At 45.3% G+C, this 22500-nt stretch overlaps 1 protein-coding gene across 1 annotated transcript in view; it reads left to right on the forward strand.

The window, feature by feature from the left end:
- Positions 1-22500, forward strand: part of LOC129825787 (extracellular matrix organizing protein FRAS1-like) — a gene marked incomplete at its 5' end in the record, with an annotated part of 119269 nt that overhangs the window by 57968 nt on the left and 38801 nt on the right. Inside the window, 11 exons of the mRNA XM_055885929.1 lie at positions 1-154; positions 1434-1569; positions 2931-3127; positions 3917-4073; positions 6476-6739; positions 7087-7281; positions 8057-8176; positions 8752-8931; positions 10026-10150; positions 18482-18622; positions 20572-20799. The exon at positions 1-154 is cut by the window's left edge and continues 11 nt beyond it. Coding sequence (XP_055741904.1) covers positions 1-154; positions 1434-1569; positions 2931-3127; positions 3917-4073; positions 6476-6739; positions 7087-7281; positions 8057-8176; positions 8752-8931; positions 10026-10150; positions 18482-18622; positions 20572-20799 — 1897 coding nt within the window. The remainder of the gene's footprint in view (positions 155-1433; positions 1570-2930; positions 3128-3916; positions 4074-6475; positions 6740-7086; positions 7282-8056; positions 8177-8751; positions 8932-10025; positions 10151-18481; positions 18623-20571; positions 20800-22500) is intronic.

A 22500-nucleotide genomic window follows, 5' to 3' on the forward strand; every position in this document is an offset into this window, starting at 1 on the left:
TTCCTTTGAGATAGGAAATCAGCCGGTGACGGACATCTTCCATTTCATTGTTTACGACGGTGAGAACAATCGCCTTGACAACCAGATGTGTACCATCACCATCACCTCCATGAAGAGACAGCCTCCAGTGGTCACTGTCCGCAGTGGCATCAAGGTACACACACACACACACACACACACACACACGAACACACACACACACACACACACGTACACACGCGCGCACACACACGAACACACACACACACACGAACGCACACATACAAACACGTGCACACACACACACACACACACACATGTATGTGCACACACACACGATCACACACTACTCAGCTTGTTTGGACAGTTGCTAGGTAACAGAACAAAGAGAGACAGTTTGCAACATATGAAGCAACACCAGGCAACACAGCTGATGCAACGCTCAGTGGACCCGTGTGTGTGTGTGTGTGTGTGTGTATGTGTGTGTGTGTGTGTGTGTGTGTGTGTGTGTGTGTGTGTGTGTGTGTGTGTGTGTGTGTGTGTGTGTGTGTGTGTGTGTGTGTGCAAGCGCCAGCACCGCTGTCTGATGGTCACTGTGATGTGAAGGAGTCAGGGTCTATCAATGTAGCATAAATGACCTGTTGGTTACTGTGATGTGAAGGAGTCAGGGTCTATCAATGTAGCATAAATGACCTGTTGGTCACTGTGATGTGAAGGAGTCAGGGTCTATCAATGTAGCATAAATGACCTGTTGGTTACTGTGATGTGAAGGAGTCAGGGTCTATCAATGTAGCATAAATGACCTGTTGGTTACTGTGATGTGAAGGAGTCAGGGTCCATCAATGTAGCATAAATGACCCGATGGTCACTGTGATGTGAAGGAGTCAGGGTCGATCAATGTAGCATAAATGAGTAGAACAGAAACAGAACCTCTGACATTGGAAATAGATATTGGAATGGAGGGTGTCTGTTCTAGTCACTCTAATTCTATGTCTGTTCTAGTCACTCTAATTCTATGTCTGTTCTAGTCACTCTAATTCTATGTCTGTTCTAGTCACACTAATTCTATGTCTGTTCTTGTCACTCTAATTCTATGTCTGTTCTAGTCACTCTAATTCTATGTCTGTTCTAGTCACTCGAATTCTATGGAACGTGGTCTCTAATTTACATTATACAACTGGGTGGTACGAGCCCTGAATTCTGATTGACTGAAAGCCGTGGTATATGAGACCGTATACCACAGGTATGACAAAACATGTATTTTTACTGTTCTAATTACATTGGTAACCAGTTTATAATAGCAATAAGGCACCTCGGGGGTTTGTGATATACGGCCAATATACCACGGCTAAGGACTATATCCAGGCACTCAGCATTGCATTGTGATAATAACAGCCCTTAGCCATGATATATTGGCCAAATATTCTGCAACTTTCTATTTTATGTATATCTAGGTCCAGGAAGGAGGAAGAGTCCAGCTGTCAACCAATCACATCATTGTATCAGATCTGGACACACCCAAGAAGGACCTGCTGGTGTGGATGATCAGCGCGCCCAAATATGGCTTCATTGAGAACACGAGACGAAGAGGTGTGTGTGTGTGTGTGTGTGTGTGTGTGTGTGTGTGTGTGTGTGTGTGTGTGTGTGTGTGTGTGTGTGTGTGTGTGTGTGTGTGTGTGTGTGTGTGTGTGTGTGTGTGTGTGTGTGTGTGTGTGTGTGTGTGTGTGTGTGTGTGTACACTCTGCATATCAGTAATATACAACATAGTGTAACATCTTGACAGCAGACCTCCCTGGTGGAGATATTTACCATCTGGTTCTTCAGTGGTCTGGTCTGTTGATAGACAGCACCATGTCTCTTTCAAAGACAACACTCATCTCCAATATAAAGCCTTAGATCCTGTGAGTGTGAGTGTGAGAGTGTGAGAGAGAGTGAGTGAGTGAGTGAGTGAGAGTGTGAGAGTGTGAGAGCAGGAGTGTGAGAGAGAGATAGTGTGTGAGAGTGAGAGAGTGTGCGTGTGTGAGAGTGTGAGAGAGCAAGAGTGTGAGAGAGCGAGAGTGTGTGAGAGTGAGAGAGTGTGACAGAGTGTGAGAGAGTGTGCGTGTGTGAGAGAGTGTGTGAGAGTGAGAGAGTGTGAGAGAGTGTGTGAGAGTGTGTGAGAGTGTGCGAGAGTGTGTGAGTGTGAGAGAGAGAGAGCGAGAGAGCACCTGCACATCATTACAACACTGTATAAAGACATAATTTGACATTTGTAATGTATTTTGGAACATTTGTGAGTGTAATATTTACTGTTCATTTTTTTTATTGTTTATTTCACATTTGTTTATTAACTATTTTACTTGCTTTGGCAATGTAAACATGTGTTTCCCATGCCAATAAAACCCTTGAATTGAATTGAGAGCAAGAGAGAGAGAGAGCGAAAATGAGAGCAAGAGAGAATGAGAGCGAGAGAGAGGGAGAGGCAGAGAGAGAGAGAGGCAGAGAGAGAGAGAGAGAGAGGCAGAGAGAGAGAGGGGCAGATAGAGAGAGAGAGGCAGATAGATAGAGAGGCAGAGAGAGAGAGGCAGAGAGAGAGGCAGATAGAGAGAGAGAGAAATGCAATGTAATAATCCTATATTTCCCATTAGGCCCAGTCGTCCTGGGCAGAGCAGTGTGAATATAAGCAGAGGTACAGTAATTTAGTACATAAAGACAAATGAAACAACACTGACATTGGAGGGAGGCCTGCAGAAAAGTCTTTGTTCTGCAAAGTAAACCCCGTTTTTCATCCTCGATGTGACATTAGCCTGAAGAACTGGTCTTCAGTTACGGTGTCTCCTTCTGAGAAATGTTGAAATAGAAATGAATATCTATTAGCCTGTAGTATTTCTACACGGTGTAGTTGGATGTTTCTCATCTAACCCTGAAGTGAGATCTGACTTCCCATTCTGGTTTCGTCCTCTGTCTCCCAGGGGGCTTGTTGAGCGGTTCAAATACCCGCATCATCAGTCCAGAGGTTCCCTTCTCCATGGACGACCTGACCACTGACCACATCTTCTACGTTCAGAACGTCCAGAACACTGACCACCACTACCAGGACACCTTCTCCTTCTACATCAGTGATGGGTCCAGTCAGACAGAGGCCTTCTATGTCAACATAGATATACTGGTAGATACTACTACTACTACTACTACTACTACTACTACATCAGTAATGGGTCCAGCCAGACATTCAATGTCAACATAGATATACTGGTAGATATAATTATTAAAGCTACAGTCGTTAAGACGTACAGCAGACCTGTCACTTGGTTTGATACATTGACATTCATAAATGGATCTATGAATGCAAAGACTGAAAGTCCATCATATCAACATGCTAGTTTTACTCATATTTTAAAGATGTATGTTGTGTGTTAATACAAATACTATGTTATTAATAATAATTACCTGCAACTCTTAACTTATTGCAAAGTTCAGAAAGAAAACGTTCAGACAAGGTTGAGGGATTTTCTTGTTCTGTGATAACTACACCAGGACTTCATTGTCCATACATTTATTTATATATTTTTAATCTGCATAAAAATGCATCCCTTTGTCTGTTAGAGCCTTGAGGTGATGATTATTTTTTATTTAAATAGGCAAGTCAGTTAAGAACAAATTAGTATTTAATTTGAGTTAACTACCTTGTTCAGGGGCAGAATGACAGATGTTTACCTTGTCAGCTCGGGGATTCGATCTAGCAACCCTTCGGTTACTTGTCCAACGCTCTAACCACTAGGCTACCTGCCGCCCTGAGCCTGTATCTTTTCTTGCATGTGTGTATGCTAAACTTTACACGTGTGTGTGTGTGTGTGTGTGTGTGTGTGTGTGTGTGTGTGTGTGTGTGTGTGTGTGTGTGTGTGTGTGTGTGTGTGTGTGTGCTATTGCTTGTGTGTGTGTGTGTGTGTTCCTGCAGCAGACTAAAGAGGAGATGGAGCCGGTGGTATCAGTGAACAGAGTTCAGGTGGAGCAGAACTCAGGAGTGGTGATCACTAACTCCTCTCTCAACGTCCTGGACCAGGACACACCAGACAACGACATCATCATCACCGTCACCAAGCAACCTGCCTACGGTACGGCACACACACACATCTACCTCCATCGCTCTCTCTCTCTCCCTCCCTCCATCCCTCCCTCTAACTCTCCCTCCCTCCGCCCCTCCCTCTATCTCTCCCTCCCTCCGCCCCTCCCTCTAACTCTCCCTCCCTCCGCCCCTCCCTCTATCTCTCCCTCCCTCCATCCCTCCCTCTAACTCTCCCTCCCTCCGCCCCTCCCTCTATCTCTCCCTCCCTCCGCCCCTCCCTCTAACTCTCCCTCCCTCCGCCCCTCCCTCTGCCCCTCCCTCTAACTCTCCCTCCCTCCGCCCCTCCCTCTATCTCTCCCTTCCTCCGCCCCTCCCTCTAACTCTCCCTCCCTCCGCCCCTCCCTCTATCTCTCCCTCCCTCCGCCCCTCCCTCTATCTCTCCCTCCCTCCGCCCCTCCCTCTATCTCTCCCTCCCTCCGCCCCTCCCTCCGCCCCTCCCTCTAACTCTCCCTCCCTCCATCCCTCCCTCTAACTCTCCCTCCCTCCGCCCCTCCCTCTATCTCTCCCTCCCTCCGCCCCTCCCTCTAACTCTCCCTCCCTCCATCCCTCCCTCTAACTCTCCCTCCCTCCGCCCCTACCTCTATCTCTCCCTCACTCCATCCATCCCTCCCTCTAACTCTCCCTCCCTCCGCCCCTACCTCTAACTCTCCCTCACTCCATCCATCCCTCCCTCTAACTCTCCCTCCCTCCGCCCCCTCCCTCCGCCCCTCCCTCTATCTCTCCCTCCCTCCGCCCCTCCCTCTATCCCTCCCTCTAACTCTCCCTCCCTCCGCCCCTCCCTCTATCTCTCCCTCCCTCCGCCCCTCCCTCTATCTCTCCCTCCCTCCGCCCCTCCCTCTAACTCTCCCTCCCTCCTCCCCTACCTCTATCTCTCCCTCACTCCATCCATCCCTCCCTCTAACTCTCCCTCCCTCCGCCCCCTCCCTCCGCCCCTCCCTCTATCTCTCCCTCCCTCCGCCCCTCCCTCTATCTCTCCCTCCCTCCATCTCTCCCTCCCTCCATCTCTCCCTCCCTCCGTCCCTCCCTCCCTCCGTCCCTCCCTCTGCCGCTCCCTCTGCCGCTCCCTCTAACTCTCCCTCCATCCGCCCCTCCCTCTAACTCTCCCTCCCTCCGCCCCTCCCTCTATCTCTCCCTCCCTCCGCCCCTCCCTCTATCTCTCCCTCCCTCCGCCCCTCCCTCCGCCCCTCCCTCTATCTCTCCCTCCCTCCATCCCTCCCTCTAACTCTCCCTCCCTCCGCCCTTCCCGCTAACTCTCCCTCCCTCCGCCCCTCCCTCTAACTCTCCCTCCCTCCGCCCCTCCCTCTGCCCCTCCCTCTATCTCTCCCTCCCTCCGCCCCTCCCTCTAACTCTCCCTTCCTCCGCCCCTCCCTCTATCTCTCCCTCCCTCTGCCCCTCCCTCTATCTCTCCCTCCCTCCGCCCCCCCCCTCTAACTCTCCCTTCATCCTTCCATCTGTCCCACTAACTGTCCCTGTACTGTCAGAATCCTGCAGCGACTCATTCTTCACAACCAGCAGGCAATAAAAGCAACATAAACCCTCCCATAAAGCCCCTGTCACACCGTCATAAAACTAAAACCTATGAAGGCTATAGAGGCCTTTTTACTGTCTTCTCCACTGTCTGCTTGCCAGACAGCTTCTGCTAAACGACATTGCGAAGCGCAAAACACATTCATCATTGATGCAGGTACGCTGGTACACAGGCGCGTTGCCGGGATTCAAGACCTTCCAGTGAGGAAGATATGTGACCCCATCTACTTTTAGTTATTTCATCAATCTACCTTTCTTTTTTGTTTGCCTTATGTAAAGTGTCTTTGAGTGTCATGAAGAGGGCTAAATAAAAAAGATACATGGCTATCATTATTAATTATTACTCTGTACCACCATGGTCCTGTGTGTCATTATTAATTATTACTCTGTACCACCATGGTCCTGTGTGTCATTATTAATTATTACTCTGTACCACCATGGTCCTGTGTGTCATTATTAATTATTACTCTGTACCACCATGGTCCTGTGTGTCATTATTAATTATTACTCTGTACCACCATGGTCCTGTGTGTCATTATTAATTATTACTCTGTACCACCATGGTCCTGTGTGTCATTATTAATTATTACTCTGTACCACCATGGTCCTGTGTATCATTATTAATTATTACTCTGTACCACCATGGTCCTGTGTGTCATTATTAATTATTACTCTGTACCACCATGGTCCTGTGTATCATTATTAATTATTACTCTGTACCACCATGGTCTTGTGTATCATTATTAATTATTACTCTGTACCACCATGGTCCTGTGTGTCATTATTAATTATTACTCTGTACCACCATGGTCCTGTGTGTCATTATTAATTATTACTCTGTACCACCATGGTCCTGTGTTTCAGGCAAGCTGCGTAGACGGCAGTTCTACTCCCAGCCCCTGGAGAACGGTCGGATCCTGTCTCAGGGGTCCACATTCACCTACCAGGACGTGTTGGATCTGCTTCTGGTGTACACCCCTGACGCGGCCAGCGGGGGCAGTGACGAGCTAGCCTTCTCTCTGACCGACGGCATCCACATCACCACCGGACGGCTCACCTTCACCATAGACGTCAGGAAGAGTGAAGGACCAAGGATGACTGTGAATAGAGGCTTGCAGCTGGCCGCAGGTACGCTCTTGGGTTTGTGTATGCATTGTGTATGCGTTGTGTATGCGTTTGTGTGGACCTTGCGTGACCTTAAACAGTTTCCGCAGGTAAGGACAGGGACAAACGGGTGTTTTTTTCTTGCGCCAAGACTCACATGTCTTCATGGTGACTGGGTACGAACACACCTCGTTCAACTCTGAAAGGGCTTGTTGATTGCTTGTTGAGTCAGGTACTTCCAGTTTTGAGATGGTGTCAAAATGTACAGTCTTGGGGATACTGGCACAGCAGATTGTGAAAGGCTGATCTAGCTGTCTTACGTTGTGTTCTGTGGCGTATCCTGACTTTTACTGTACCTATTCTCCCCTCAGGATCAGCGGCTAAGATTACCGAGCAGAACCTGAAGGGATCAGATTCAGACTCAGATAGCCTGAAGCTGAGGTACATCCTCACCAAAGACCTTCCATTAGGAAGACTACAGCTTTCTAAAGAAGACGGAGGAGGTCAGGACAAGATGTCTGTTAAAGGACCTGTCAAGAGCTTCACACAGGAGGATGTCAACAAAGGTATCTCTCTCTCTCTCTCTCTCTCTCTCTCTCTCTCTCTCTCTCTCTCTCTCTCTCTCTCTCTCTCTCTCTCTCTCTCTCTCTCTCTCTCTCTCTCTCTCTCTCTCTCTCTCTCTCTCTCTCTCTCTCTCTCTCTCTCTCTCTCTCTCTCTCTCTCTCTCTCGCTCTCTCTCTCGCTCTCTTTCTCTCTCTCTAGCTCTCTCTCTCGCTCTCTCTCTAGCTCTCTCTCTCGCTCTCTCTCTCTCTTGGTCTGCCTCGCTCTCAATTCAATTCAATTGACTTTATTGACATGGCAAGTTCATTATTACTTACATTGCCAAAATATACATATCGAAAAATAAAAATATATATTTATATTTAACTAAATGGTGGGACCAACAGCAATAATAAGTAGTGGACATGGGATAACCATTAACAACAACTACAACAACAATATTAATCAGTACAACAATACTCTCTCTCTCTGTCTCTCTCGGTCTCTCTCTTCGTCTCTAGCGCTCTCGCACTCTCGCTCGCTCTCGCTTTCTCTCGCTCTCTGTCAATCTCTCTCTCATTCATCATTTTCACTTATTCAATATTCTTCAAGGAAAAATGGCCTGTGACTTTCTCAGAGTTCTTGAAAGTTCTTGAAATGAATTATGATAATAATATATAATATATATATAATTAACGATATTGAATTGACCCTAACCCTGTGTGCGTGTGTGTGTGTGTGTGTGTGTGTGTGTGTGTGTGTGTGTGTGTGTGTGTGTGTGTGTGTGTGTGTGTGTTGCAGGTCTTTTGGAGTACAGTCATGAGAAGGGAGAGAAAGGAGGGAGTGTCTCCTTCAAGTTCAACCTGGTGGATCCAGAGGGCAACAAACTGATCGACCAGTCTTTCTTCATCAGTGTACTAGGTATGTACCAGTCCTTGTACATCGGTGTACTAGGTATGTACCAGTCTTTCTTCATCAGTGTACTAGGTAGGTACCAGTCTTTCTACATCAGTATACTAGGTATGTGGTATCTGACGTAGGGGACGCACAGCACAGACTATCGTTAAAAAATTGTGAAGCAGTGGGTTCTGCACCATTTGGAATCTTAGCCAGTGGTCCATCCAATTTGCTCCATCCTTCTGGTCTGTTCTAGGCTTTGTGCTCCCCAGTGGTTAATTGAGACATGGTTTCCACCCTCAGGTTTTAATCTCCCCATTCCTACTTGTTATCCTTTGTCCCCTCTCTTTCTTTCTTTCTTTCTTCCCTCCCTCCCTCCCTCCCTCCCTCCCTCCCTCCCTCCCTCCCTCCCTCTTTCCTCCTTTCCTCCTTTCCTCCTTTCCTCCTCCCTCCCTCCTTCCTTCCTTCTTTTCTTCCCTCCCTCCCTCCTTCCTTCCTTCCTTTCTTCCCTCCCTCCCTCCCTCCCTCCCTCCCTCCCTCCCTTTCTTCCTTCCCTCCCTTCCTTCCTCCCTCCCTCCCTCCCTCCCTCGCCCCTCTAGAGGACCACCTGCCCCCCTCTGTGGTAATGAATAAAGGTCTGGTGGTTGATGAGAACTCAGTGAAGAAGCTGACTACTCTCCAGCTGTCAGCTACAGACCAGGACAGTGAGCCTGGAGAACTGGTGTACCGCATCACCAAGCAGACTGCACTGGGACACCTGGAGCACGCCAGCACCCCAGGTACACACACACACACACAGACACACAGACACACAGACACACACACACACACACACACACACACACTGACAAGCACACAAACACACACACACGGAAACACACACTGACAAACACACACACACACACACACACACTGACAAGCACACAAACACACACACACACACACACACACACACAGAAACAGAAACACACCGCCAACAACCGAGGTACTGTACTGGAGCTATCAATAAGCTCAGGTGGAAACACACAGACACACACACACACACACACACACACACACAGACACAGACACAGACACAGACACACACACACACACACACACACACACACACACACACACACACACACACACACACACACACACACACACAGAGAACAGTGAAATTGTCAATTCACGTACTTATCAACAGAACATCCCTGATCATCCCACTGCTTCTGATCTGACAGACTCACTAAACACAAATGCTTCGTTTGTAAATGTTGTCTGAGTGTTAGAGTGCACCACTGGCTCTCTGTAAATAAATAAAACAATAACATCGTGCCGTCTGGTTAGCTTAAATGTAAGTCATTTTAAATTATTTATCCTTTTACTTTTGATACTTACGTACATTTGAGCAATTACATTTACTTTTGGTACTTAAATATATTTAAAACCAAATGCTTTTATACATTTAATCAAGTAGTATTTTACTGGGTGACTTTACTTTTACTCAAGTATGACAATTGGGTATTTTTTCCTCCACTGGGTTGTAGGGCAGATGTGCCGTCAGCTAGCGAACAATGCTAACTACCACTACAGTGTGCTAATCTAATGCTAATCTAATGCTAATAGCGTTATATTCCAGGAACTGATTACATGATGTCTGTGCCGCGATTAGTAAATACCATATACCAAGGGACTTGGTATATGAATACATAATTAGTGTGTGACCCAAGCGGGAATCAAACCCACGACCCTGGCATGGCTAGTTCAATGCTAATGGTGTATTAATATGCTGTGATGATTTTCAAAGAAAGTTTAGAAAGCTAACGCTAACACATCCATTAACGTTAACTGTTGATGCTAATGAATGCTCATTTCCTTCCGGATACAGGAACACGCATCACGTCCTTCTCCCAGGCTGACCTGACCTCCCGCAGTGTCCAGTACGTTCACACCAGCGAAGAAGAGAAGCATGCGGACCAGTTCTCCTTCATCGTGTCTGACGGCGCTAACGAGGTACACACACACACCCACACACATGCACGCAAGGACACACACACGTGTACACACACACGTTTTGTTCTTCTATCCTCACACACGCGCGCGCACACACACACGCACGCACGCGCATGCACGCACACGCACACACACACACTATCGATAATGTCCCTCTCTAATGCAGCCTAATGAGCAGCAGAAGCGGTCAGCCAACCGGCCTTCACTATTGGCTGACGCACACCAGTACAGATGTACACATACACTTACAATAAACAATCACCGACAAGGACATGAGGGGAAACAGAGGGTTAAATACACAACATGTAATTGATGGGATTGGAACCAGGTGTGATGGAAGACAAGACAAAACCAATGGAAAATGAAAAATAGATCAGCGATGGCTAGAAGATCGGTGACGTCGACAAAATCTGTCGTTCTGCCCCCTGAACAAGGCAGTTACCCACTGTTCCTAGGATGTCATTGAAAATAAGAATTTGTTCTTAACTGACTTGCCTAGTTAAATAAAGGTAAAACATTCAAAAATGTTGTGATGGGTAGCCTTGAGGTCATTCTGTGTATGTTGTGATGGGTGGCCCTGAGGTCATTCTGTGTATGTTGTGATGGGTGGCCCTGAGGTCATTCTGTGTATGTTGTGATGGGTGGCCCTGAGGTCATTCTGTGTATGTTGTGATGGGTGGCCTTGAGGTCATTCTGTGTATGTTGTGATGGGTGGCCCTGAGGTCATTCTGTGTATGTTGTGATGGGTGGCCCTGAGGTCATTCTGTGTATGTTGTGATGGGTGGCCCTGAGGTCATTCTGTGTATGTTGTGATGGGTGGCTCTGAGGTCATTCTGTGTATGTTGTGATGGGTGGCCCTGAGGTCATTCTGTGTATGTTGTGATGGGTGGCCTTGAGGTCATTCTGTGTATGTTGTGATGGGTGGCCCTGAGGTCATTCTGTGTATGTTGTGATGGGTGGCCCTGAGGTCATTCTGTGTATGTTGTGATGGGTGGCCTTGAGGTCATTCTGTGTATGTTGTGATGGGTGGCCCTGAGGTCATTCTGTGTATGTTGTGATGGGTGGCCCTGAGGTCATTCTGTGTATGTTGTGATGGGTGGCCCTGAGGTCATTCTGTGTATGTTGTGATGGGTGGCCCTGAGGTCATTCTGTGTATGTTGTGATGGGTGGCCCTGAGGTCATTCTGTGTATGTTGTGATGGGTGGCCCTGAGGTCATTCTGTGTATGTTGTGATGGGTGGCCTTGAGGTCATTCTGTGTATGTTGTGATGGGTGGCCCTGAGGTCATTCTGTGTATGTTGTGATGGGTGGCCCTGAGGTCATTCTGTGTATGTTGTGATGGGTGGCCCTGAGGTCATTCTGTGTATGTTGTGATGGGTGGCCCTGAGGTCATTCTGTGTATGTTGTGATGGGTGGCCCTGAGGTCATTCTGTGTATGTTGTGATGGGTGGCCCTGAGGTCATTCTGTGTATGTTGTGATCGGTGGCCCTGAGGTCATTCTGTGTATGTTGTGATGGGTGGCCCTGAGGTCATTCTGTGTATGTTGTGATGGGTGGCCTTGAGGTCATTCTGTGTATGTTGTGATGGGTGGCCCTGAGGTCATTCTGTGTATGTTGTGATGGGTGGCCCTGAGGTCATTCTGTGTATGTTGTGATGGGTGGCCCTGAGGTCATTCTGTGTATGTTGTGATGGGTGGCCCTGAGGTCATTCTGTGTATGTTGTGATGGGTGGCTCTGAGGTCATTCTGTGTATGTTGTGATGGGTTGCCCTGAGGTCATTCTGTGTATGTTGTGATGGGTGGCCCTGAGGTCATTCTGTGTATGTTGTGATGGGTGGCCCTGAGGTCATTCTCTGTTTTAAAGCACTGTGCAGTGGGTTACTTTGAAACAAGATACAACGTTCTTCATGGCCTCAGAGCAACTTCTTTGAAAAATGCACACAAGGATCATAATTCAAATGTTATTCAAATATAACATGGCTATATACAGGGAGTAGAAAATAACATGGTGTCAGTGAAATTACTGTGTGTTGGGGTGTCAGTGACATTACTGTATGTGTGAGTGTCAGTGAAATTACTGTATGTGTGAGTGTGCGCATATAGTCAATGCAAGAGGAAGCTGTTCAGGGTCCTGTTGGTTCCAGACCTTGTGCACTGGTACCGCTTGCCTTGCAGTAGTAGAGAGAACAGTGTATTGCTTGGGTGGACACCGCCTGGTACAGAGGTCCTGGATGGCAGGGAGCTTGGCCCCAGTGATGTACTGGGTGGTATGCACTACCCTCTGTAATGCCTTGCTAATAATAATGACTGTCTACGAGCAACTACCTGTATTAACCTTGTCTTTAGGTAGATAAGTGTTCTGAATGGTGTATTTTGGTAGATAACAGGTGTCTTTAGGTAGATACCAGGTGTCTTTAGGTAGATACCAGGTGTCTTTAGGTAGATACCAGGTGTCTTTAGGTAGATCCAGGTGTCTTTAGGTAGATACCAGGTATCTTTGGGTAGATAACAGGCGTCTTTGGGTAGATAACAGGCGTCTTTAGGTAGATACCAGGTGTCTTTAGGTAGATAACAGGCGTCTTTAGGTAGATAACAGGTGTCTTTAGGTAGATACCAGGTGTCTTTAGGTAGATACCAGGTGTCTAGGTAGATAACAGGTGTCTTTAGGTAGATAACAGGTGTCTAGGTAGATAACAGGTGTCTTTAGGTAGATAACAGGTGTCTTTAGGTAGATAACAGGTGTCTTTAGGTAGATACCAGGTGTCTTTAGGTAGATACCAGGTGTCTTTAGGTAGATACCAGGTGTCTTTAGGTAGATAACAGGTGTCTTTAGGTAGATAACAGGTGTCTTTAGGTAGATAACAGGTGTCTTTAGGTAGACAACAGGTGTCTTTAGGTAGATAACAGGTGTCTTTAGGTAGATAACAGGTGTCTTTAGGTAGATAACAGGTGTCTTTAGGTAGATAACAGGTGTCTTTAGGTAGATAACAGGTGTCTTTAGGTAGATACCAGGTGTCTTTAGGTAGATAACAGGTGTCTTTAGGTAGATACCAGGTGTCTTTAGGTAGATAACAGGTGTCTTTAGGTAGATACCAGGTGTCTTTAGGTAGATAACAGGTGTCTTTAGGTAGATAACAGGTGTCTTTAGGTAGATAACAGGTGTCTTTAGGTAGATAACAGGTGTCTAGGTAGATACCAGGTGTCTTTAAGTAGATAACAGGTGTCTTTAGGTAGATAACAGGTGTCTTTAGGTAGATAACAGGTGTCTTTAGGTAGATAACAGGTGTCTTTAGGTAGATAACTATGTTCTGTACGGTGTCTTTAGGTAGATAACAGGTGTCTAGGTAGATAACAGGTGTCTTTAGGTAGATAACTATGTTCTGTACGGTGTCTTTAGGTAGATAACAGGTGTTTAGGTAGATACCAGGTGTCTTTAAGTAGATAACAGGTGTCTTCAGGTAGATACCAGGTGTCTTTAGGTAGATAACTATGTTCTGTACGGTGTCTTTAGGTAGATAACAGGTGTCTTTAGGTAGATAACAGGTGTCTTTAGGTAGATAACAGGTGTCTTTAGGTAGATAACAGGTGTCTTTAGGTAGATAACTATGTTCTGTACAGTGTCTTTAGGTAGATACCAGGTGTCTTTAGGTGGATACCAGGTGTCTTTACGTGGATACCTGTTGTCTTTAGGTAGATAACAGGTGTCTTTAGGTAGATAACAGGTGTCTTTAGGTAGATACCAGGTGTCTTTAGGTAGATACCAGGTGTCTTTAGGTAGATAACAGGTGTCTTTAGGTAGATCAGTGTTCTGAATGGTGTATTTTGGTAGATAACAGGTGTCTTTAGGTAGATAACTATGTTCTGTACGGTGTCTTTAGGTAGATAACAGGTGTCTTTAGGTAGATACCAGGTGTCTTTAGGTGGATACCAGGTGTCTTTAGGTAGATAACAGGTGTCTTTAGGTAGATAACAGGTGTCTTTAGGTAGATAACTATGTTCTGTACGGTGTCTTTAAGTAGATAACAGGTGTCTTTAGGTAGAAAACTATGTTCTGTACGGTGTCTTTTTGTAGATAACAGGTGTCTTTAGGTACATAACAGGTGTCTTTAGGTAGATAACTATGTTCTGTACGGTGTCTTTAAGTAGATAACAGGTGTCTTTAGGTAGATAACTATGTTCTGTACGGTGTCTTTTTGTAGATAACAGGTGTCTTTAAGTAGATAACAGGTGTCTTTAGGTAGATAACTATGTTCTGTACGGTGTCTTTAGGTAGATACCAGGTGTCTTTAGGTAGATAACTATGTTCTGTACGGTGTCTTTAAGTAGATAACAGGTGTCTTCAGGTACATAACAGGTGTCTTTAGGTAGATAACTATGTTCTGTACGGTGTCTTTAGGTAGATAACAGGTGTCTAGGTAGATAACAGGTGTCTTTAGGTAGATAACAGGTGTCTAGGTAGATAACAGGTGTCTAGGTAGATAACAGGTGTCTTTAGGTAGATAACAGGTGTCTAGGTAGATAACAGGTGTCTTTAGGTAGATACCAGGTGTCTTTAGGTAGATACCAGGTGTCTTTAGGTAGATAACAGGTGTCTTTAGGTAGATACCAGGTGTCTTTAGGTAGATAACAGGTGTCTAGGTAGATAACAGGTGTCTTTAGGTAGATAACAGGTGTCTAGGTAGATAACAGGTGTCTTTAGGTAGATAACTATGTTCTGTACGGTGTCTTTAGGTAGATAACAGGTGTTTAGGTAGATAACAGGTGTCTTTAGGTAGATAACTATGTTCTGTACAGTGTCTTTAGGTTGATACCAGGTGTCTTTAGGTGGATACCAGGTGTCTTTAGGTGGATACCAGGTGTCTTTAGGTAGATAACAGGTGTCTAGGTAGATAACAGGTGTCTAGGTAGATAACAGGTGTCTTTAGGTAGATAACAGGTGTCTAGGTAGATAACAGGTGTCTTTAGGTAGATAACTATGTTCTGTACGGTGTCTTTAGGTAGATAACAGGTGTTTAGGTAGATAACAGGTGTCTTTAGGTAGATAACTATGTTCTGTACAGTGTCTTTAGGTAGATACCAGGTGTCTTTAGGTGGATACCAGGTGTCTTTAGGTGGATACCAGGTGTCTTTAGGTAGATAACAGGTGTCTTTAGGTAGATAACAGGTGTCTTTAGGTGGATACCAGGTGTCTTTAGGTAGATAACAGGTGTCTTTAGGTAGATAACAGGTGTCTTTAGGTAGATAACTATGTTCTGTACGGTGTCTTTAGGTAGATAACAGGTGTCTTTAGGTAGATAACAGGTGTCTTTAGGTAGATAACAGGTGTCTTTAGGTAGATAACAGGTGTCTAGGTAGATAACAGGTGTCTTTAGGTAGATAACAGGTGTCTTTAGGTAGATAACAGGTGTCTTTAGGTAGATACCAGGTGTCTTTAGGTAGATACCAGGTGTCTTTACGTAGATAACAGGTGTCTTTAGGTAGATAACAGGTGTCTTTAGGTAGATAACAGGTGTCTTTAGGTAGATACCAGGTGTCTTTAGGTAGATAACAGGTGTCTTTAGGTAGATAACTATGTTCTGTACGGTCTCTTTAGGTAGATACCAGGTGTCTTTAGGTAGATAACAGGTGTCTTTAGGTAGATAACAGGTGTCTTTAGGTAGATACCAGGTGTCTTTAGGTAGATACCAGGTGTCTTTAGGTAGATACCAGGTGTCTTTAGGTAGATAACAGGTGTCTTTAGGTAGATAACAGGTGTCTTTAGGTAGATACCAGGTGTCTTTAGGTAGATACCAGGTGTCTTTAGGTAGATACCAGGTGTCTTTAGGTAGATACCAGGTGTCTTTAGGTAGATACCAGGTGTCTTTGGGTAGATAACAGGCGTCTTTGGGTAGATAACAGGCGTCTTTAGGTAGATACCAGGCGTCTTTAGGTAGATAACATGTGTCTTTAGGTAGATAACAGGTGTCTTTAGGTAGATACCAGGTGTTTTTAGGTAGATAACAGGTGTCTTTAGGTAGATAACAGGTGTCTTTAGGTAGATAACAGGTGTCTTTAGGTAGATACCAGGTGTCTTTAGGTAGATACCAGATGTCTTTAGGTAGATACCAGGTGTCTTTAGGTAGATACCAGGTGTCTTTAGGTAGATACCAGGTGTCTTTAGGTAGATACCAGGTGTCTTTAGGTAGATACCAGGTGTCTTTAGGTAGATAACAGGTGTCTTTAGGTAGATAACAGGTGTCTTTACGTAGATAACAGGTGTCTTTAGGTAGATACCAGGTGTCTTTAGGTAGATACCAGGTGTCTTTAGGTAGATACCAGGTGTCTTTAGGTAGATAACAGGTGTCTTTAGGTAGATAACAGGTGTCTTTAGGTAGATAACAGGTGTCTAGGTAGATAACAGGTGTCTTTAGGTAGATAACTATGTTCTGTACGGTGTCTTTAGGTAGATAACAGGTGTTTAGGTAGATAACAGGTGTCTTTAGGTAGATAACTATGTTCTGTACAGTGTCTTTAGGTAGATACCAGGTGTCTTTAGGTGGATACCAGGTGTCTTTAGGTGGATACCAGGTGTCTTTAGGTAGATAACAGGTGTCTTTAGGTAGATAACAGGTGTCTTTAGGTGGATACCAGGTGTCTTTAGGTAGATAACAGGTGTCTTTAGGTAGATAACAGGTGTCTTTAGGTAGATAACTATGTTCTGTACGGTGTCTTTAGGTAGATAACAGGTGTCTTTAGGTAGATAACAGGTGTCTTTAGGTAGATAACAGGTGTCTTTAGGTAGATAACAGGTGTCTAGGTAGATAACAGGTGTCTTTAGGTAGATAACAGGTGTCTTTAGGTAGATAACAGGTGTCTTTAGGTAGATACCAGGTGTCTTTAGGTAGATACCAGGTGTCTTTACGTAGATAACAGGTGTCTTTAGGTAGATAACAGGTGTCTTTAGGTAGATAACAGGTGTCTTTAGGTAGATACCAGGTGTCTTTAGGTAGATAACAGGTGTCTTTAGGTAGATAACTATGTTCTGTACGGTCTCTTTAGGTAGATACCAGGTGTCTTTAGGTAGATAACAGGTGTCTTTAGGTAGATAACAGGTGTCTTTAGGTAGATACCAGGTGTCTTTAGGTAGATACCAGGTGTCTTTAGGTAGATACCAGGTGTCTTTAGGTAGATAACAGGTGTCTTTAGGTAGATAACAGGTGTCTTTAGGTAGATACCAGGTGTCTTTAGGTAGATACCAGGTGTCTTTAGGTAGATACCAGGTGTCTTTAGGTAGATACCAGGTGTCTTTAGGTAGATACCAGGTGTCTTTGGGTAGATAACAGGCGTCTTTGGGTAGATAACAGGCGTCTTTAGGTAGATACCAGGCGTCTTTACGTAGATAACATGTGTCTTTAGGTAGATAACAGGTGTCTTTAGGTAGATACCAGGTGTTTTTAGGTAGATAACAGGTGTCTTTAGGTAGATAACAGGTGTCTTTAGGTAGATAACAGGTGTCTTTAGGTAGATAACAGGTGTCTTTAGGTAGATACCAGGTGTCTTTAGGTAGATACCAGATGTCTTTAGGTAGATACCAGGTGTCTTTAGGTAGATACCAGGTGTCTTTAGGTAGATACCAGGTGTCTTTAGGTAGATACCAGGTGTCTTTAGGTAGATACCAGGTGTCTTTAGGTAGATAACAGGTGTCTTTAGGTAGATAACAGGTGTCTTTACGTAGATAACAGGTGTCTTTAGGTAGATACCAGGTGTCTTTAGGTAGATACCAGGTGTCTTTAGGTAGATACCAGGTGTCTTTAGGTAGATAACAGGTGTCTTTAGGTAGATAACAGGTGTCTTTAGGTAGATAACAGTGTTCTGTACGGTGTCTTTAGGTAGATACCAGGTGTCTTTAGGTAGATGACAGTGATCTGTACGGTGTCTTTAGGTAGATACCAGGTGTCTTTAGGTGGATACCAGGTGTCTTTAGGTAGATAACAGGTGTCTTTAGGTAGATAACAGGTGTCTTTAGGTAGATAACAGTGTTCTGTACGGTGTCTTTAGGTAGATACCAGGTGTCTTTAGGTAGATGACAGTGATCTTTACGGTGTCTTTAGGTAGATACCAGGTGTCTTTAGGTGGATACCAGGTGTCTTTAGGTAGATAACAGGTGTCTTTAGGTAGATAACAGGTGTCTTTAGGTAGATAACAGTGTTCTGTACGGTGTCTTTAGGTAGATAACAGTGTTCTGTACGGTGTCTTTAGGTAGATAACAGTGTTCTGTACGGTGTCTTTAGGTAGATAACAGTGTTCTGTACGGTGTCTTTAGGTAGATAACAGTGTTCTGTACGGTGTCTTTAGGTTGCCCAGACGTTCTACATCACCATCCGGCCGGTGGATGACTCCCTCCCCCTGCTGGTGGTTCCTGGAATGAGGGTTCAGGAGGGGGTCAGGAAGACCATCACTGAGTTTGAACTGAAGGCCACCGACGCTGACACAGAGGTAGGCTGGCAGACTGTCCAGTCACTACACACACCTCACTACTTATAGACACAGACCGAGAAGTAGACTGGGAGACTGTCCAGTCACTACACACACCTCACTACTCATAGACACAGACCGAGAAGTAGTCTGGCTGGTCATTACTGTTAGACAGAGGTAGACTGGCAGACTGTCCAGTCACTACACACACCTCACTACTCATAGACACAGACCGAGAAGTAGTCTGGCTGGTCATTACTGTTAGACAGAGGTAGACTGGCAGACTCTCCAGTCACTACACACACCTCACTACTCATAGACACAGACCGAGAAGTAGACTGGCAGGTCATTACTATTAGACAGAGGTAGACTGACTGGTCATTACTGTTAGACAGAGGTAGACTGGCTAGTCATTACTGTTAGACAGAGGTAGACTGGCTGGTCATTACTATTAGACAGAGGTAGACTGGCTGGTCATTACTATTAGACAGAGGTAGACTGGCAGGTCATTACTGTTAGACAGAGGTAGACTGGCTGGTCATTACTGTTAGACAGAGGTAGACTGGCAGGTCATTACTGTTAGACAGAGGTAGACTGGCAGGTCATTACTGTTAGACAGAGGTAGACTGGCAGGTCATTACTGTTAGACAGAGGTAGACTGGCTGGTCATTACTGTTAGACAGAGGTAGACTGGCAGGTCATTACTGTTAGACAGAGGTAGACTGGCAGGTCATTACTGTTAGACAGAGGTAGACTGGCTGGTCATTACTGTTAGACAGAGGTAGACTGGCTGCTCATTACTGTTAGACAGAGGTAGACTGGCTGGCCATTACTATTAGACAGAGGTAGACTGGCAGGTCATTACTGTTAGACAGAGGTAGACTGGCTGGTCATTACTGTTAGACAGAGGTAGACTGGCAGGTCATTACTATTAGACAGAGGTAGACTGGCAGGTCATTACTGTTAGACAGAGGTAGACTGGCTGGTCATTACTGTTAGACAGAGGTAGACTGGCTGGTCATTACTGTTAGACAGAGGTAGACTGGCAGGTCATTACTATTAGACAGAGGTAGACTGGCAGGTCATTACTGTTAGACAGAGGTAGACTGGCTGGTCATTACTGTTAGACAGAGGTAGACTGGCAGGTCATTACTATTAGACAGAGGTAGACTGGCAGGTCATTACTGTTAGACAGAGGTAGACTGGCAGGTCATTACTGTTAGACAGAGGTAGACTGGCTGGTCATTACTGTTAGACAGAGGTAGACTGGCTGGTCATTACTGTTAGACAGAGGTAGACTGGCTGGCCATTACTATTAGACAGAGGTAGACTGGCAGGTCATTACTGTTAGACAGAGGTAGACTGGCTGGTCATTACTGTTAGACAGAGGTAGACTGGCAGGTCATTACTATTAGACAGAGGTAGACTGGCAGGTCATTACTGTTAGACAGAGGTAGACTGGCTGGTCATTACTGTTAGACAGAGGTAGACTGGCTGTCCGTTCCCTGCACACCTGTAACGTTTTAATCACTCCACACACTTTCAGTGATTTTACTTTATGTTCTCTGAACCAGAGGGGCAATAAACTAAGAGTGAAATGAACAGTTGCTTTGAGCGAATCTCATTTTGTATGGAGTTAAATAGTAGCAGAAAGTACTGTACGCTATTTGCTCTTTCTTGGGGAGATATATGGACCAGATGAAGAAAAAATAACTAATTTCAAGCTCCTTGATTATGCTAAGTCAAGGTAACTTTCACTTTAGAAATTCCAATCAGCATGCCAGACTGTTCCTGGAGCTGCGTTGCCAGACTGTTCCGAGAGCTGTGTTGTCGTAGTGTTGTCGCCCTCATTAAAATAGCTATGATTAAACTCTTAATGGACAATATCTATCACTAAACTGTTACATTCTGACACAAATGCCTAAATATAACATAAAGAGAGGGGAAAAATGACTCCGTCCCTCCCTCAGGAGGAGTCCATCACCTTCACCATAGTCCAGGCTCCCCGTCACGGCACAATTGAGCGGACCAACAACGGACAGCACTACCGTCAGACCAGCAGCTTCACCATGGATGACGTCTACCAGAACAGAATCAGCTACAACCATGATGGATCCAACTCACTGAAGGACAGATTCACCTTCACTGTAGCTGACGGGACTAACGTCTTCTTTATGGTGGAGGAGGCAGGCAAAGAGGTGAGGAGAGGAGGTTGTGTGTGTGTGTCTGTCTCTCTCTCTCTCGGTCTGTCTCTGTCTCTGTCTGTCTCTGTCTCTCTGTCTCTCCATGTCTGTCTCTCTCTGTCTGTCCTTCTGTCTGTCTCTGTCTCTCTCTCTCTCTCTCTCTCTCGGTCTCTCTGTCTCGCTGTCTCTCTCTGTCTCTCTCTGTCTCTCCAGACCTGGCCAAGGCTTTTGACTCTGTCAATCACCACATCCTCATTGGCAGACTCGACAGCCTTGGTTTCTCTAATGATTGCCTCGCCTGGTTCACCAACTACTTCTCTGATAGAGTTCAGTGTGTCAAATCGGAGGGTCTGTTGTCCGGGCCTCTGGCAGTCTCTATGGGGGTGCCACAGGGTTCAATTCTTGGACCGACTCTCTTCTCTGTTTACATCAATGATGTCGCTCTTGCTGCTGGTGATTTTCTGATCCACCTCAACGCAGACGACACTATTCTGTATACTTCTGGCCCTTCTTTTGACACTGTGTTAACAACCCTCCAGGCGAGCTTCAATGCCATACAACTCTCCTTCCGTGGCCTCCAACTGCTCTTAAATACAAGTAAAACCAAATGCATGCTCTTCAACCGATCGCTGCCTGCTCCTGCCCGCCTGTCCAACATCACTACTTTGGACGGCTCTGACTTAGAATATGTGGACAACTACAAATACCTAGGTGTCTGGTTAGACTGTAAACTCTCCTTCCAGACCCACATCAAACATCTCCAATCCAAAGTCAAATCTAGAATTGGCTTCCTATTCCGCAACAAAGCATCCTTTACTCATGCTGCCAAACATACCCTTGTAAAACTGACCATCCTACCAATCCTCGACTTCGGTGATGTCATTTACAAAATAGCCTCCAAAACCCTACTCAATAAATTGGATGCAGTCTATCACAGTGCCATCCGTTTTGTCACCAAAGCCCCATATACTACCCACCACTGCGACCTGTACACTCTCGTTGGCTGGCCCTCGCTTCATACTCGTCGCCAAACCCACTGGTTCCAGGTCATCTACAAGACCCTGCTAGGTAAAGTCCCCCCTTATCTCAGCTCGCTGGTCACCATAGCAGCACCTACCTGTAGCACGCGCTCCAGCAGGTATATCTCTCTAGTCACCCCCAAAACCAATTCTTCCTTTGGACGCCTCTCCTTCCAGTTCTCTGCTGCCAATGACTGGAACGAACTACAAAAATCTCTGAAACTGGAAGCACCTATCTCCCTCACTAGCTTTAAGCACCAGCTGTCAGAGCAGCTCATAGATTACTGCACCTGTACATAACCCATCTACAATTTAGTCCAAACAACTACCTCTTTACCTACTGTATTTATTTATTAATTTATTTTGCTCCTTTGCACCCCATTATTTCTGTCTCTACTTTGCACTTTCTTCCAATGCAAACCAACCATTCCAGTGTTTTTTAGTTTTTATTTTACTTGCTGTGTTGTACTCACTTCGCCTCCATGGCCTTTTTATATTTTATTTATTTATACATATATCTGTTTGCCTTCACCTCCCTTATCTCACCTCACTTGCTCACATTGTATATAGACTTATTTTTTTCACTGTATTATTGACTATATGTTTGTTTTTACTCCATGTGTAACTATGTGTTGTTGTATGTGTCGAACTGCTTTGCTTTATCTTGGCCAGGTCGCAATTGTAAATGAGAACGTGT

This window comes from Salvelinus fontinalis, chromosome 28, assembly GCF_029448725.1.
Source record: "Salvelinus fontinalis isolate EN_2023a chromosome 28, ASM2944872v1, whole genome shotgun sequence".
Taxonomy (NCBI): domain Eukaryota; kingdom Metazoa; phylum Chordata; class Actinopteri; order Salmoniformes; family Salmonidae; genus Salvelinus; species Salvelinus fontinalis.